This window comes from Carica papaya, chromosome 4 (genome assembly GCF_054855325.1).
Source record: "Carica papaya isolate Zhongbai chromosome 4, ASM5485532v1, whole genome shotgun sequence".
NCBI lineage: Eukaryota > Viridiplantae > Streptophyta > Magnoliopsida > Brassicales > Caricaceae > Carica > Carica papaya.
This window is the reverse complement of record NC_142312.1, coordinates 611,202-629,104: the sequence shown is the minus strand read 5'-3', so window position 1 is coordinate 629,104 and position 17,903 is coordinate 611,202. Positions and strand designations below refer to the sequence as shown.

At 33.9% G+C, this 17,903-nt stretch overlaps 2 protein-coding genes, 1 long non-coding RNA gene and 1 other non-coding gene across 10 annotated transcripts; 2 read left to right on the top strand and 2 right to left on the bottom strand.

The window, feature by feature from the left end:
* Positions 1-645: 645 nt before the first annotated feature.
* Positions 646-3,645, bottom strand: LOC110814426 (F-box protein FBW2-like). 2 transcript variants are annotated; one of them, XM_088217113.1, is made up of 4 exons: positions 3,237-3,645; positions 3,065-3,146; positions 2,026-2,350; positions 646-1,416 (listed from the first exon to the last, which is right to left on the bottom strand). In XM_088217113.1, exons 3-4 carry the CDS (start codon positions 2,331-2,333, stop codon positions 813-815), a joined length of 912 nt encoding a protein of 303 aa, XP_088073239.1. In that variant the 5' UTR covers positions 2,334-2,350; positions 3,065-3,146; positions 3,237-3,645; the 3' UTR covers positions 646-812. The 2 variants fall into 2 exon arrangements, with proteins under 2 accessions (XP_088073239.1, XP_021897589.2); XM_022041897.2 differs by having other exon boundaries at positions 3,276-3,645.
* A 915-nt stretch (positions 3,646-4,560) lies between these two features.
* LOC110814311 (uncharacterized) lies at positions 4,561-5,615 on the top strand. The gene is made up of 2 exons (XR_015818228.1): positions 4,561-5,090; positions 5,217-5,615. It is a non-coding gene; the product is annotated as an uncharacterized LOC110814311 (transcript).
* Positions 5,616-9,252: 3,637 nt separating this feature from the next.
* Positions 9,253-17,454, bottom strand: LOC110814362 (uncharacterized). 6 transcript variants are annotated; one of them, XR_015818227.1, is made up of 5 exons: positions 17,270-17,438; positions 13,003-13,119; positions 10,434-10,498; positions 9,885-10,084; positions 9,253-9,774 (listed from the first exon to the last, which is right to left on the bottom strand). It is a non-coding gene; the product is annotated as an uncharacterized LOC110814362 (long non-coding RNA). The 6 variants fall into 6 exon arrangements; XR_002539644.2 differs by having other exon boundaries at positions 9,253-9,782; positions 17,270-17,437; XR_015818225.1 differs by having other exon boundaries at positions 9,253-10,084; positions 11,317-13,119; positions 17,270-17,454.
* Positions 11,495-16,908, top strand: LOC110814361 (sulfite exporter TauE/SafE family protein 3-like). Its single transcript, XM_088217103.1, has 12 exons — positions 11,495-11,713; positions 11,890-12,049; positions 12,411-12,611; positions 12,927-12,991; positions 13,072-13,111; positions 13,999-14,060; positions 14,176-14,262; positions 14,491-14,541; positions 15,350-15,571; positions 16,131-16,224; positions 16,301-16,441; positions 16,534-16,908. The coding sequence occupies exons 1-12, from the start codon at positions 11,495-11,497 to the stop codon at positions 16,614-16,616; spliced, it is 1,425 nt and encodes a 474-aa protein (XP_088073229.1). The 3' UTR covers positions 16,617-16,908.
* Positions 17,455-17,903: the final 449 nt, after the last annotated feature.

Below are 17,903 nucleotides of genomic sequence, written 5' to 3'. Positions count from 1 at the left end.
TCAGAAAGGCTGAAATGCATAGTTAGCAAGTTAGAATGAAAGAAGAAATGGAGTCCCAATTATATTAGTTTTGTGTTAAGATAATTCTTACTACGGTATGATAATAAAATAATTAAAGAATTAATTTCTTGTTTTAAATAATAATAAAGAAATGCACAAACAAATGGGAAAAAAAAAAATCAGAACTTTTACCTAAAAAGTAAAATCAAAACAATGCATAAAAAGGAATAACACAAGGCGTGATTCTTTTTAATCCTTACAATGACTTTTGTGTTTATATAGCATTAATAAAGAGCATAAAGTATGGAAAGAAGTCAAAAAAGGCAAGTAGTAATCAGCCATTTGTGTCATTATCTGGTCTTACTTTCCTAATCCTAATAGGATGAAAAAGTCTCCAAAAGACATCAATTAGAACAATCTTTAGCAACCCATTTGGATTCTATAATTGTTGTAATTAGCTTCACAATTCATTTTTGAGTTCAGAAACTCCTATTGCACAAAAACTCGAGTTCAGAAACTCTCACTGCACAAAAACTTTACACACTCTTAGTTGATAGCAAGTCTGTCACGCCTGCAATCTATTATTCAAACTTCTGTTCTATCAATCTTCATAGAGCAATCTTGGAAAAGCTTTACTTGCACTGATTACATAAAAGCAACCTTAAATAAAACCATTAGGTTTTCACATATAATAGAAACCTCGGTTAAGCAGCAGTCATAGAGGCTGTTCTAATATCTAGGACAAGATGATTGACAAGACCTCTCAACCACAGGTCAGAACTCTATTGAACACTGAAACAAACAAACAGAACTCAAGGAGAAACAGGCCAATCAAAAGCATCTCTGTAGAAATCAAAAACATCGTAGAACCTCATTTCTACATCCTCCATTCCTTGGTAATCTTCCCAATCCTCAAAAGACATCTCATGTTCAGAACTGGAGTAATCTGAAAAATAATCCCAGCCGTTCATCACACAACAACCTACAACAAGCGGTCCAATAACCTTCAGCTGTGTGAATTTCTTGACGTATTTGTCATCAAGCTTTACATTCCAACACCCTCGCACGTCTAAGAACTCAAGCTCTGGGCAGTTTGTGAGTATCTTGAGCACGGATTCTGTGCTGATGAGCAGGTAAGCCATCTCAAGGTGCTTGAGCTTGGGCATTGTAGATGCAATTGCAAGAGCCTCGTCATCTTGTGATAGCTTGTCAATTACTTCTAACGGGTGCATGGCTCTTCGCAACCAAGTAAGATGTCTGCAGTTTTTGCCAATTGCTTCAAGAGCCGGGGCTCCAATGTTTTTGCAGTAGCTTAGATCCAAGAAACTTATGCTAGAGAGTCTCCCTGCAACCTTTTCCACTATGGAATTGCTTATTTCACTTTTTGGCAGCTTTAAAGACCGAAGATGTTTAGCACTTGCAACACAAAGAAGAATGAGTAAACAGTAATAACTCAGTCCGTCAAAATGCATGTGGCCGATAAACAGAAAAGCAGGATGGTTTTTCGGAGAATCCTAATGAGACATCAAAATCCATAAGATTGCATTTGCTTGATTCCTATTCAATTTCTAGTCCTAATTTTGCTTATGACTCTCTGTACGCACAATTAGAATATAATTTTGTTGTGTTTACGTAACAATAACCTTGCAGTAAAATTTTAATGGCAGTCATTCAATTCCTACCATAAAAAATCCAAGGTAGAGGCATACTAACTCAGGCACAACAAATTATTTTATAACTATGCATATCATCGCTAACATAACAATTAAAACTAAGAATTCGCTGGAAAATGATCCAAACACAACATCACGGTTTGATAACTGAAAAGGGTATGAATTTAGGGCTCCTTCAAGGAGACCAATCTCTTTCTTTCGGTCCATATATAGTACCAAAGATCAAGAATTTAAAAAGAATACACTAATCACATTTATAGCATGGAAATTAGTATAGAATTCATTTGCATCATCCAAGAAAGAAAAACAGACTGCAATATGATTATAATGATGTTCATAATGCTATACTTACTGGTCTGCAATGAAGGAGAAACTCTGATCACTAGGAAGACCAGTGACACAGAGCTTGTGGAGAGAGCCAGAGCTTCTCGTAATCAGCATATGAAGCAGACGATCAAGAGTCTCAGGCTGGCAGTTTTGGCTCCATTGCTCAATATCTATGTCCTGCCAGCAGTAGGGACCTCTTACTGTTTTTCCCCAAGATTTGCAGACCCTTGGAATTACGGTGAGTATCTCTTTAAGTGACAGGTTCTTGAAAATAAGCCCAAGTGCATCAGGAATCAGCTCATCCCATTGTCTGAACTCACAAACCTCCCCCATGTGTTCTTCCTTCCTTCCTGCAAAAGAAAGCTAAAGCTTACACCAAAAATAAAAAAATAAAGAAAATTTATACATGGTAAATGGAGTTTTTTTCTTAAGGGATTTATAGCTAGGAATCTACCAAATTCTTTAATTGCTAAGAATATTATATAAATAATAAATTTGGTTATTTTCTATTAGCTTAAGCTTTTGATTTAACTGATCCTAAGTGATTATTTACAATATAATGTAATAATAAATTGAGTCATTTCTTCTCTCTTAAACATTCCAAGAAATTCGATTTTAACTTTATTCTTTCAAAAGATCAACATCAAAGGCATGAGCAGCATTGTATAGAATATCATCAAATGCAGTAAAGAATTAGTATCATATGTGCTATTAGGACAAACTCAATTCTGGGTATATATATATGACAACTGTCCATCAAAGGCAAAGACCAATTTTAGAACACCTTAATCAAGTAGAAAAAGAAATGGAAGAAGCCATATAAATTAACAAAACTAGAATTTCAGAACAACCAAGGTAAACCTCAACTCTTCAGTGCAGGAAAATGAAGGAAAATCAAGCACTCAATAACCCAATCTCCAGAAACCAACTAAACACAAATGCATAAAGGTAAAAGAACCAAAGACTCCAAAACTTAAGATGAAACCATCAAAATCAACCACACAGAATTGAAAATAGCTCAAGGAAGAAATTATGGAGTCGTAGAGATGAAAAAAACAACTTACAGAGGGATGAAGATTTCAAATTCAATCACCCAAATCCCATAAATTCCCGCGAACGATTACCACCATCATCAATACACATTATCTGTATTAAAAAGAAGTAAACAAAATTAACCAAGCAAAAACAAAATAAAATAAGATACCACTGAAGGCTTCAGTAGCAGAATAGCCGTACAAGAAAGTAAAGAATCAGGAAGATGAAAAAGATGATTACCAGCCGATGGGTTTCCTTGGATCCACAAGGAAACACAACTTCCTTATCGTCCCCAAAAAAAAAAAGGAAACAGAGATTTAAAAAAAAAAAAAGAAGTGGAGAGAAAGAGAAACGACAAGAAAGAAGAGGGAGGTTTAGTGTCAGGTCGAAAACAGGAGAAAGAAGAAAGAGAAGCAAACAAAAGTAGAGGAAGGACAGAGACAGAAACGTGAAAGAGAAGTAAATAACATGAATTCAAGACACCGAGGAGGAGAGATGACTATTACAGCGATTATTATTATATATTAATGTTAGGAGTTCAGATCTCACTCCAAGTCTCCCATGGCAGCTCTTTTTGGGAAACTACAACACTCTACCGAGTACTTACTGATACAAATCTTAACGAAGAGCAAGTCTTACGCTGCGTTCAATCTTGGGCCTGAGTTGATCTGAGTCAAAAGCTTGGACTTGAGTCCAGGCCCCTCCCATATTGAGCCTAACACATTAGAATGTACCTCTTGTCTCGGGCCTGACTCAGTACCGGCCTAATAGAAGCTTAGAGTCCATTTCTCGAATCGTGACTCAGTATTTTCAAAGGAATAGCAGTCGTGTGTGTGTATATTTTAATAATTTAGATTTAATTAATGTAAATAGTATTTTTTTCACATTAAGTTGAATATATCTTTAAAATTACTTGAAAATAAATTTAATTTTCATAAGTCTAATAAACTTTAACTTTTAAAATTAAAAAATAAAATATATATACTATTTAAATATATATACTATTTTATATACTATTTAAATTTGCTCCCAAATATTACCTTAAATAATAAAATCTAGCATTTTAAGTTTAAGTTCTAAAAAATTAATTTTTTTAAAAAAAAATTTAATTATTAAAGAATATTTATTTTCCTCTAACATAGCATAATTTACTTAAACGAAATTTATAAAGTAATAAACTTTACGTTTTTTTTTTGGAATTCGAGTTCTTGATATTTAAGTAGGTCGTAATATTTTAACCACTATACTACAGTATTGACGGTTAATGCAGTGGTATCAAAAACTAGTCATGGAACTTTCGTATATAATTTTTCTAATGAAAAATATTAACTTAGAAAAGGAAAAAATTGAATTACCTAATTTTATAAGCATGGTTCTTGGGAAGAAAATATTACAAAGCTAATGGAGTCTTTAGTTTTTTGAAATTATGACAGAGAAGTTTATTTTTGCAAATGTGAAGGTTAATTGTTTTTCCCCCAAATAAAAGTATAGGGCTTCACGGTCAATTACCAGATCGTGGATTCTCTCAATTTGTTTCCTACACTGACTTGTTCCTTTCACTCGTCTGAGCTCTGCACCACATCTGCTTCTCTCACTCCCTCTCTCTTCACTCATTGACACACAGAGACAAACACCCACCACTGCAAAACCACCATTTATGACTCAATATCTTCTGCTATCACACTCTTGACGATCACACAGCAACTCGGCCAAGAATATAAATCAAAGAAAAATATTCAAACCGGTTTCCCTCTTTTCATTTTTCTTTTCTAGCTTTTTTCCTCTCTCGTGTCTTTCTTACCTCTAATAGCTAGTATTCTACCTGTACAATTTGGGATTTCGTTCATTTTTTTTTTCTCAGGTTTCTTCATTAATGGCTTCATCTGGTCTTCACTCGGCCACATATTCATGAGTCTGGAACTCATTATGAATTCACTCAACTCGGTGCTCTCTATTTACACAAAAACTATCACATTCTCCATCATTCTTCTCCTTCTCTCTCCTGTACTCGGTTCCCTTACCCATGATCATCTTCAGCCCCCTCCCTCTCCTCGTGTAAGCATTTCTATCTCTCTCTTACCCATGATGTGTGTGTATGTAGGGTACATAAAAAGGTATGCATGTGAGATGCGTGCATTATATAATGGAGTTAATGCATCTGGGTTTTTTTCTTGCTTATAGGAATTGTTGATCGAGGATAAGACCAGGCTTGGATCGACTCCGCCGAGTTGCCACAACAAGTGTAATGGATGTCACCCGTGCATGGCCGTCCAAGTGCCTTCTAATCTACCGAGTGAAAACCGAGTTGAAGCAGCGGGTTCGAACAGAAAAACAATGAACAAGGCCATGCAGTTCCTCGACCAGCCATCAGTGGCCTCTGCAGATAGAAGTAGTAATAATAAGTACTCCAATTACAAGCCTCTGGGTTGGAAATGTCGCTGCGGTGATCACTTCTACAACCCATAAACAGGGAATATACATATATATATATATAGACTTACCGGTGGGTTCTGCTGATTATTATTATTAGGCTGCAAATTATTTTTTATTTGTTATAATAATAAATCTTTTACTAGGCCCTTTTTTTTTTCCCCAGTTTTTAAACTTCTTTCTTGTTCTTGTTCTTCAACTTTTGTCTGCTAATAGCAGGTTTCTTTAGGGATTCTTTGGAGAAAAGATATGTATATCTTGTACAGATATTGCTAATAGACCCCTTGAGTTTCTTTAAGCACCCCCTTTTTCATATGATACTTTGATTACTTACGAAGTGTGATTAACTACGGGTTCAACTCAAGATTCCGATTACTTTTTTTCTCTCCCTGAAGTATCTAATAGCTTAGAAGTCAGATTTATAAGTGGTTCAACATATACAATCCCTTTAAAGTTTAACATTTAGAGAAAAAAAAAAAGGAGAAGCTATTTTTCAACATGACATGCATTAAAAAGTTAACAAGGCTGATAATCAGATCATATCAAGTAAATAACGTGAACAAATCTTGAAATTAGAGTACAGCATAAACAGATTTATTGTTTTTCAAAGTGAACAGAGATTCTTGTGCAATAAACATTCAATAACAGAATAAACTTAGTTGATATGGTAAAAGAACAAGACTTAGAAGTGTAAGAAAAATTTAATGATGCACACATGTATCATGTTTTATAAATAATTAATTGAATTAATGTTTTTATAGACTAAATATTATAATCTTTCTTTAAATAACAGGCCTAGTTATTATATTTAAATGAAAATCACTATGATTATTTTAGAATCACTTTTTTTTTTTTTTTGTTACCCTTCTTTTATCTTCTTGGGATTTACATGGCCCATGTTACCAATTATCTGCCTCATATCTTCAGTGTACCATTACACAATCCTCTCTCAAAATTGACCAAACTGCCTCAATAATATCTTTTGTACATTAAAAAAGCACAGTGAAAAGAGTACCCTGCTGAAAACCAATTAATTCACAACCATAATAGAGTCAATGAGCTGCTTTCATCATCAGAATCAAAAGAAATGAAAAGAGAATCACAACAAAAGAAAAATTAGAAAGCAAACAGTTACAGACAATCATGTAAATGCAGTAAAAGGCCTAGCCTATCCACACAACAAGACAACAAAATTTTCACTGCGAGTATATCCACTCTAAGGAGAAGCTTACTTTCTTTTGATGAAGAAGAAGCTTGGCTTTTGTGTTGGCAGTTAGTGATCTCACAGACCATAACTATGGGTGAAAAAGTGAAAACCAGCAGAGCTAAATATTTAACTACAAGAGCTTAATCTAATCCAATACTAAACTTGAAAGTGTCTCGATGTTCGGTTCAAGATATTAACATACTAAAGTTCAATCGAGTCATGTGAGCTCGGCTTTGAGCTTGTGCAAGCACCAAATCAAGTCCAAACCTAAACTAAGCGAATCAAGAGCAATAGACATGCATTGACTTTATGTGATTCTATCACGGTAATACACTTAAGGTGGAGATAAACTAAAAATTACAAAACTTTGAAAATAACATGTGCTTCTTTCTCTCCAAGTCAAACCCAATACAATTAAATATCACAAAGTAACCTAGTTGTTAGCTGAGCTCTACACAATATATATATATATATATGTAACACTATAAACTGTTGCCATTAAAATGCTTAAAATAGATCCTAGCATATTCTGAAAAATCCACCCCCTTATTCCCGAAACCGTACTCATAATTGCAACATGAGCAATTGACAAGCTTGAACTTGACTCCTACATGATTACATATAAAATTGAAATACTGTATTTTAAATTCTATTAGTTTCAATAAAATTCTAAAATATACTACTTCAATTTCATTTTACAAGTTATTAAAAATATTATTTTTGTCATCTGTATAAAAAATTTGCATTCTCCTATGATTGGAATCAGCAAAGATTCTTAAATAAATTTAAAAATAAAAAGAAAAAGTTGAAATTCACTTCCGACTTAATAAATATTGTAAATTAGTATTTTAGTCAGGTTCTTGCGGTGACAGTCGATAGAGAAAGCACGACTCTGACTTGTCGCTTTTATCTTCACAAAATTCTCTTTCCCCTCGGTGCCATTCATTACGCACGACTCAACAAGAGCAAGCGTGACTTGCGAGCCATGAATTTACCAGTGGAAAATATAAAATGCTTTGTTAAAATGAAAGCTCTTATTATTTTAATGGTTTTTTAGTAAAATGAAATAAAAATATAGAAATAACATCTTTATTAATTTTATATTTCATTAATAATTTAATATTTTCAAAGTAAAAAAAATGAAAATTATTTAGTGCTAATAACTTATATTTATTATAAACTAAATATTTTTACTTAGCAATCATATTAAACATACTAAATAGAATAATTAAACTAAAATAAATTTAAAGAAACATATTTAATATTATTTAAATAATTATAGTAATTATTTTTTATTATTATGTAATTTTTTAATATTTTAAAATCTATTATTATACTTTATAACAATTACTCAAGCTGAACATTATTAAGCAAACCTAAAATACAGACTCAACAATTTGCCTACCAACGTTCTGATTTCTTTATTGTATATTTGATTCAATTTTCATTCAATTATCAGTAAATTTTTGTTTTGAAGCATTATGCATTAGAACACAATTTGTTATTGTCAGATACTCAGAATCTTAATTTAAATTTCCTGTACTAACGTAAGATGAATTATGAATGAATTATCATGAGCAAAGGACGGAGATAACTCAAATATTATATATCATAAAAAAATGTTCGAAAAACAGATCAAATAAATCAAATCAGTTTCTAATCTATACATTTTTCGTGGATTTAGTTTTTGTTATTGATTCAACTGTAGAAGTATAAGAAACTAATTTCATCAAATGTGAAGATAGGGATGGTAATGATGATAATCACCTGGAGAGTGAGTGAGTAGTGGCCGGACAGTATGCCCTAGAGTTCGTAGGGAAAAAAACAAAACAGCTTTCTCCGGTGGTTTCTCGAATCTGAACAGAGTGTTATTGCTGGATGCTGTTGTTAGAGATTCCAGCTTTTCGGTTTTCGCACCTTAACCTCACGGCTATTGTTCTGAAAACCGTCCTCGTTGCCGCTCCATTTTTTCGGAGATTGCGGAGCTCAAGAAACGCCAGAGTAAAACGCTTCTTCGCGCAATTTGGCATGTGAAATGGAGGATGAACTTGGTTAGACTGTGCGAGAGAGCAGAACTAGACCCAGCGCCAAATTTACCCGCCATGAATAGTGGCGTTTGTAGTGCTGGTGAAAAGGGAAATTTGAAAGCCGTTTGAAATTCGGCCGAAGAGAAAGGGGGGGGGGGGGGGGGAAATTCGACAGTAATGGGCCTCTATTTGGGCTCAAAGACGCTAAATTTTTCACGAGAGAGGGGCTTTTGGGCAATTTCTCAAAATTATATTTTTCGTTCGTCAGGTTTAATTAACGAATTTATTACAAATTCTCTGCGGGTTGAATGGTTAGATTTAATTAATAAATTATTACAATCCATCTCTTGGCCAGACGATTAGTATCTCCCTCTTAACGAATTTATAACGAGTTTATTTCAAATTAATTATTTTTAATTGAATTTTGATTTCCAAATTTCGTATGCTGTACCAATAACTTTGGTATGATGAGAACTCTGAGTATTTTGCAAAGAAAATAGTCTTTTAAAAAATAAAATTATTTTTGTGCGAATAAAATATAGCTAGGCGAATGTACAAGTTCTGAAACCATGGATTCTCTAGTATTGACTTAATTAGTGAAAACATGTATAGACACGAAAACATACATACACACGTACAAATACGAAGCATCAGTTAATAAGATTTAGAAAGATACCGTAATGGGTTTTGTTTGGGATTTTTTGCATGAGCCAAGAGCCATGAAGCTTCATAATTTTCTTTCCATATCTAGGAAGCTTCCTGGAATCTTCCAAACTTGTTCCAAAACTAGAGACGATAGTTCTTGGAAACTTCCATGAAAGTCCCTTTGTTTTTGTTTCTTACTGCTTGATCTTGTGGGCAGAATATGGTTTGTGTGCTAAGCCGGTCAGCCCTCTTGCCAAAAAAACATCAATAGCATCAAAGTTACGCTTTCCCGGTTTTCCTTTCAACAAAAGTACTGTCCGGTAGAATCGCGTTTGCCATAGCCACAAAAGTACTGTCCGCTAAAGTTACGTTAATGCTTTGGCAATGTCCGGCTGACAACTAAAAGACTGCATTAGAATGACACTGAAACCTGAAGAGCTTGCAGCCACAGATAATATTAATACCAAAAAGAATTAGTTTGTGCAATGCCATTTAATGTATATCTACACTAGGTACTGTGTGAGAAAACTATATGTTTACCATAGCCACAAATATGGAAATAAAGAGTTGAAATATTCCGTGCAGGTAGGTTCATGTCCCTTTGCTGCTCGAGAGCTGTGATTAAAAGACAGTTGACCGCTGTGAGCTGTGACTATGGGCCTCGGGAAGAAAACCCCCGAGAGCCCTCAAATTGACGAGCTTTTTTCGTAGCAGTTCAATAGCTTCCAAGAGATTACCTGCTGCAGTGAAAATGAGAGTGCAGACAAATAAGGCAGTGAGTTCGAAATCCAATCCTAAAATATAAGAGCAGTAATAGGCAAACGTTTAGAATTTGCAAGAAATGAAGTTCAAAAACTTACAAACTAACATTCTGCAGCCAAAAGTATTTTTAAAAGAGCAGTCAAAAGAGTAACAGAAAAGCAAATAATTACATATAGCCATCCTTGTCTGTATGAGCAAACTGAAAATCGTTTTTTTTTTCTAATGGTTAAAACTTATACAGAGAATCTAGAGCCATAGACAATATAACAGTTTATACAGGATTCAAACTAAACTTTTTAGTTCAAATTTTCAAATCGAATGACAAACCATGAAATGGGAGAGTAGATTTTACATAATCCCCCCCCCATGCAGCTCTCTTCCCTGCATTCAACCTGTAAAGCACATCACAGAGTATCAATAACAATGTTTTGATTCTCGACAACCTTCATGAACACCCATTCATAAACATGATAACCGGAAATTTAGATGTCTCCTTTCCTCCATTATAGCAGTTAGAATATAAGATAAAAATGATTAGTTTAACCCATTTCTATAAACTTAAAGTTTTCAAACAATTGATGATTTGGTTCCATTATTTCACACTATATTATCAAACCTAAAGCCTGAAACCAGAACATTGGAATTTCAGGCTCTCTTGTTATTGTCCATTGTTCCTTAAGCCTCTAAGATAATTGATCAGATATTCAACTCCATTACTTCACACCAGCAAAATGGGCTCCTAATGGGTGGGGAGAGTTGACTGTGGTAAACAAGCATATTTGGAGCCTTCAAACAAGCAACATATTAATTTTTAACAAAAATATTCTAAGAATTAAATGTACTAATTTAGGAGCTCTGTCCCGTGCAATCCGATCTGTGCACAGTTAAATGGGTCAATGGCTATTCCAATCAATACTATTGCTTCCCATGATATTGCTTCCAATGATAGGGAGCTGTTGCTAGAATACAACTTGCTTCCAGTACCTTTCCTCCTGTTATATGTAATAGTTGATTTCATTACCAATTTTTTTTTCTTAAAAAAATAAAAACTGTAAATAGATTCCTCAGGGATTTTTCTTTTTTACTTTTATTTGAAAACAAGTGGTCCATATCAGAGGACCAGAAAGATGAAGAGTGTTTGAGAGGGAGAGAGGGAGAGAGAGAGAGAGAGAGAGAGAGAGAGAGAAAGGGAAGTTATAAATGTACTTACTTAGCAGGTAGTAAATGAAGCACTCTCCAACTCTTCATATTTTCTTCCTTCTGCATGCTACCGCACTTATACAAGATAACCACACTAGAGAAGTCCAGATTCCAGAAGGGTATCACACTAGAGATTACGATAGCTCATAAATTATTTTTTCCGCTCGATATATTCAAACACCAGTCACATGGCTCAAATTAAGGTGAACCAGAAAGCATTAACAAATGCAACATGGCTGGTGATTCTTGGTCTGCTTATGGTGACTAACCTGGGCACTGCAGAGCGATTACTGAAATATAAAAATCCACCAAATTATGTAGAGGAACATACAAGGCAAGGACTTTTAGACAGAGTATCCAATTTCTTATGGCAACCTGGAAAGTCTTCTTATGAGCCTGTTTGGCCGGTAAGATATATTTTTTCTCTTGCATTCATGTTCCAAAGCTTCAGTCTTTGTTGGGTATCCAGCAAGAGGAAGATCTTTTCTTTCTTTCTTTCTTTCATTAATAACTTCTTTGTATGGGTTACTTGACCTTTTCCTATGTGTAATTTATACTTCCGGGACCTCAACTGTTTAAACAGGAGATGAAGCTTGGTTGGAAAATAATCGTAGGATCAATAGTTGGATTCTTTGGCGCAGCATTGGGAAGTGTTGGGGGGGTTGGAGGGGGTGGAATTTTTGTCCCGATGCTCACTTTGATCATCGGCTTTGACCCCAAGTCTTCTACAGCCATTTCTAAATGTCAGTACTATACCTTCTTCTTATAACTTTAAGCATATCAGCGGATACTTTTTTAATGAACATAAACAGTTAAAAGGGCATTTTTCTAAATTAACTACATCATAGAAACGCTAGCTTTCTACTAGAATGTAAGCCCTCTCCCCAGCATGAATTAATTTTCTTATCCTTCATTAGGGAGAAAGTAGAAACATACTTCAAACATACATGAGGGGGTAGTTTGGCCAAGCACAATCTTTAATTTATTAGAGCTTGATGCATTTAGCCTGATGCACATAGATATATCTGAAATTTCTAAAATCTTTTAATATTTTATTAATTAGTAAACATAAAACTGAAGTAATTTATTATCTTATGGCTGCAGGTATGATCATGGGTGCTGCAGGATCAACAGTATACTACAACCTGAGACTTAGGCACCCAACATTAGACATGCCCCTCATTGATTATGACCTGGCATTGCTCTTCCAACCCATGCTCATGTTAGGAATCAGCATAGGAGTTGCCTTCAATATTATATTTGCTGACTGGATGGTCACAGTTCTTCTTATTATCCTCTTCATTGGTAATAACCAGAATTTTCATGCTAGTATAGGCTTCCAACCAAGGATTTCATATTTCTTTCTTCATGCTGAAGTGATAAACAAGTAGCGGTTTGCTACTCTAAAACAGCTTATGAGCAAGACTTTGGATCTTGTGGGGATAGATTAAGTGTAATCTAGAAAGAAAATTAAAAAGGGAAAAGTAGTGACATCACTTCTTAAGAAAACTACCAAGACATGCATGAATGCTACATGTAGTCATACTAGCATGAATATATAAATATATACATTGATAGACAGATACATATATGCATAATATGCAAAATTTTTGCTGGCAGGAACATCAACTAAAGCTTTGTTCAAAGGAGTAGATACATGGAAGAAAGAGACAATAATGAAGAAGGTAGAACTTACCACTTCTTTCAGATTTCATATCTTTTCTTTGTTGTTTGACTTACTAATGACATCCTTCTTGAACTCCAGGAAGCAAAGAGGCAGATGGAATCAGAGCCAAAACCAGGTGGTGAGTATCTGATTGTAATCTCCAAGGCAAATGAAGTCATTTTATAGCAAAAAGATTTAAGTTGAATTTGATTCAAAATTTAAATATACAGAATGTGAATGAGAACAAAATATAAATGGGACAAAGATTTTAGAGAAAATAGTAATCTAATTCTAAGTCAATTCAATATTCAATATACATCATTCTAGAATTGAAATATGAATAGAATTAGTTTAACAATGCATAAAAAGTGTAAACTATAAGTGGATTTTGCGTATCAGACATTTAAAATTTTAGGAATAGCACGAGAATATAATAGGCTTAGCAAAAAAACAGCTACTATAATTTAATAGCAGGAAATAAATAACTGGAAGGCAAATAAATTTGTGATTTAGGCCTGCCTTCTATATTTCTAGTAAATTAATCTTTCCTACATCTAAGATTTATGCTCATGAAGAGAGAGTAGCTTTCTTAAATCTTTTAATTCGGTCACGTGAGACTAGAATATCACCTGAAATATCCAATAGGGAATTGAAATACATTTTTTAACATTTGTCAACTAAACCAATTGATTAGATACCATTTAGAAAGGAGTTAGTGGAACAACATCATATACAGGAGTAAGGCTGTGGTAGAAAGATATTTTAACAATCCCAAAAATTAATGAAAATAAATATTTTACAAGCATCTTGCTATAGATTGATCAATGAAACAACAACTTGATCAGCTTTGATGCATGTAAATCATATTAAATAAAATGATAAGCTAGTGCCAACAATTTCATTATTCAACTAGAGCTATGCTCCCGAACAGTCGGGGAAATGAAAAGTTATGAGACCTCTTTTTGAACTTTTATTCTAATAATTTTATGCATTAAAGACTGATGGTTTTAACATCCTGAACTGCAGATGGAGCTGCACATGATTATAAACCTCTACCAAGTGGTCCTGCTTCAATTCCAGATGATGAGGTCAGTCCAAGAATTTGCTGGTTTCTCCATTGTTCCTCTTTCAATAATTAATCACCCAAATATTGTTTTCTTGTTTCTGCTATTGATTTAGTACCCACCATCATCATTTTTCCAGGTTCCATTGCTACAAAACATTTACTGGAAAGAGTTGGCATTGCTCATTTATGTTTGGTTGGGATTTCTTGTTGTTCAAATTCTTAAGGTAAGCTAATACACTCCATAGGTCTCCCACCAAAAGTAACAACAGCAATATCTAACCTGCAAATTCCTTAAGACTATCTGAAATAACAGTGATAAAGTAAATTGTTATCCTTTGCTACTTTTACCTGGCATAAAAGTAGGCAGAAATTTCCATCCTATTTTCAGTTTGATAATGAGCACGAAGTTGCCTCATCGTTTACTAAGACAATCTATTGCAACCTCAATGCAGGAATATGTTGAGACCTGCTCCGTCACATACTGGATTTTAAGCTCCTTGCAGGTAGAATCAGAAAGTTCAACTACAAATATTTCTTTCTCATGATTACTTTATAATAATCACAACGAAAAAAAAGTATGAAAAAACCTAGTCAAAATTTCTAAGTCAGATGACTTCCAAATTTATTAAATCCAGATTAGTTAGGAGAAAATTGATTCTGCCAGCAACAAAATGAACACTGCATCCTACGAAAGATTTACATGTATGTTTATACACAAAGCATTCTCCTGTAAGTATTGGCAGGAAGCAGCGGAGATAAAATTAATTGATAAGAGACGAATTTGCTAAACCACAGAAACCAGCAGATAGTTTCATTTCTTAGGGGGGTTCTAAGAGGTTGTTTTTAGCAGAAGGTTTTCATTTCCATTTCTTTGTTAGACACTCACGCAATAATCATACTATATATTGTTAATCCGCCACCATTAATCAATCCAAGGGTGCTTAACTGATAAGATTTTTCTAAAATAAATTTTAGCTACTGCTAGTTTGCTAGTATTGCTTTTGCTCACAGGTAATCAAAATAGAAAGAGAGATTAGTTTGGGTAAATCTATAAAGGGTATAAACTCCAATCAGCAACAAATAGTAATCTAGCCAAAGCAACCAACAAAGACATAAGCCTTTAAAATTCTCAACTGGCAATAATGTCGTGCATAGCCAGCATGTGCAGGTACTCCATTATCTATAACATTAACATGGCTACCTTCTGCTTATAGAGCTTACATACTTCCAATGGTGGTATTGAAAAATGTTTTCAGTTTCACCATTTCCCAAAAGAATGAAATTGGCGTATCTGATAATTTCATTGTACAGGTACCAATTGCAGCATCTGTTACAATCTTTGAAGCCATAAGCTTATGCAAGGGGACGAAAGTGATAGCATCCAGGGGAAAGGAAATTACAAATTGGAAGATGCATATGATTTTCCTCTACTGTTGTTGTGGAATAGTAGCTGGTATGGTTGGTGGACTGCTTGGACTAGGCGGCGGCTTCATCCTAGGACCTCTTTTTCTCGAATTAGGGATACCTCCTCAGGTATAGTTGAAAAAATTATTCAAGCATCTGTTAGTTTTTCGGCCTCTCAGGAAAATCAGAGACTACGAAGTGTTTATTTTCACCGCAGTGCATTTAGTTTCACAAAGATAATAAACTAATTTCTGAATTGAAAGTAATATAGTACCGCTGACTAGAAAATCTTTTCACATCAAGACATATGTTATGATAGTTAGAACAGAGATCACCAATAGAAAAATAAATGCCAATATGAGACAAGGCCATCCGATAGAAATATTCCTCAGTAATTTTTCGTAAGTGATTCGTGGAGGATATTAAAAATGTTTTCCTGCTCCAAAACCTACCAAGTTATCACATGGAAGCTCAACATGAGGCAATTAGGAATAAATTGAAGTGACTCACTCTCTAAATCCAATTCAATCCTAGTACAAAAGCAGAAGAAACCAAAAAGAGATTAGTTGAGCGCATGAAAATAGGCCATGACATATGAAGTACCAATACACCTAGGCCCATACAGCATTTAACATTTCGATACCAACTGAAACAAAATCCACTTTATAAAATTTACATGCTCTCACAGGTAGCCAGTGCAACATCAACTTTTTCAATGGCATTCTCAGCTTCAATGTCAGTTGTACAATACTACCTCCTCAATCGTTTTCCAGTCTCATATGGTAGGTACCAGTGACACTTTGATTATAGTCTGCCACTAGTCAGACTTGCAATCCTAATTTCTACATTTTACTGCAGCTACCTATTTCACCTTAATAGCCACCATTGCTGCCTTCACCGGTCAGCATATCATCAGAAAAATTATTGCAATCATCGGAAGGACATCAATTATCATTTTCATACTGGCTTTGACCATCTTTGTTAGTGCTATCAGTTTAGGTGCGGGGCTCTCTTGCTTTCTGATTCAGATAAAATGTTCAAATTTTCAGAAGACAGTAGAATATGCTAAACTATTTTTCTGTATGTTGCAGGTGGAGTGGGTATAGCTGACATGGTGGAGAAGCTGATGAATGAAGAGTACATGGGATTCGAAAACCTCTGCATCCGGTCTTAACAATGTTGGGCATGGCATTGTCTTGCAATTTCTTGCCAGAGCTACCATGTGCGCTACATTCAGCTGCGAAAGAACCTATTCGTTGATCATTTTCAACTGAATGTCGTGGGTTACATAAGTTTTTGGGCATTAAATTATTGTATTTCTCCATGCTGAAGCTTCTTCAGCAAATATTCAAAAAGTTGTTTTTGTTTTGTGTCATTTTCTCCATGATTAATTATGTAAGAAAATTATTCGGTCGAATAATAGAAGATATTTCAAAAACTCGGAGCTCTATGTTCCTTCTATTCTACTTTCAGTTGCATTGAATCAGAAAACCGGTTCTACTGTATGTGACTTTTGGGAGGAAATCCATCAGGACAGAATAACTATTAATCCTAACACATTGCCGCGAGAGAAGAGCTTGAATGTGGGAGCCGAAATAAGAAGGGCTTGAGTGTGCTTTCCTTCGAGAGAATAACTATTAATCCTAAGAATCAAACACCTCGCCGATCTAAAACCAACATATAGCAATCGAAATCTAACGTGCTAACCCTAACATACATGCATTTGATGATTTTATAGAGATTGTGCAAGTTCGTTGAATTGTAAGTCAACGAGAATATCCATCTATTCACGAAAAACTTCACCGTCAATACTTGATAATCAGTTACCTCTAAAGAGTAAAATCTTCTTCTCCTCCGAACCGCATTAACCCTTCAAAACGTCAATGCTCTAGATTCTTGCCGAGAATGCCAAAAACCTCCATATGAAAGTTCAAGAACTTGAGCAGGGAGTGATGGTATAGAAAATTTGCTTTTCAATCAACATAATTTAAGCAAACTGAGAAATTTTAAATAATGAAATATTTCTGTATAAATAGTAATTAATTAATATATGGTATTTCACTTCCAATCTTATGATATCTAAATAAATTTGAGATGAATTTTAAAAATTACTGAATTAGTGCTATTTGACAATTTGATAATTTTTTTCTCATAATACCATCATAAAAATATGTTTAATTTTCGATATACTTTTGTAAACAAAAATTTTATTTTTATATAAGTAATAATTATTTATTTTATTAAATATAAAAAATTAATTTAATTATATAAAATAATTATTTATTTAAATATAAATTTAATTATATTTTTATATAATTTTTTAAAATTATAAATTTTTTATACACTATTTATTAATATATATAATAAAACATAAATAAATTAATAATTTGACTGAAAATATAATCAAATCATTCAAATAAAACAACTATCGTTTAAATACATTAATACACAATCATTTAAA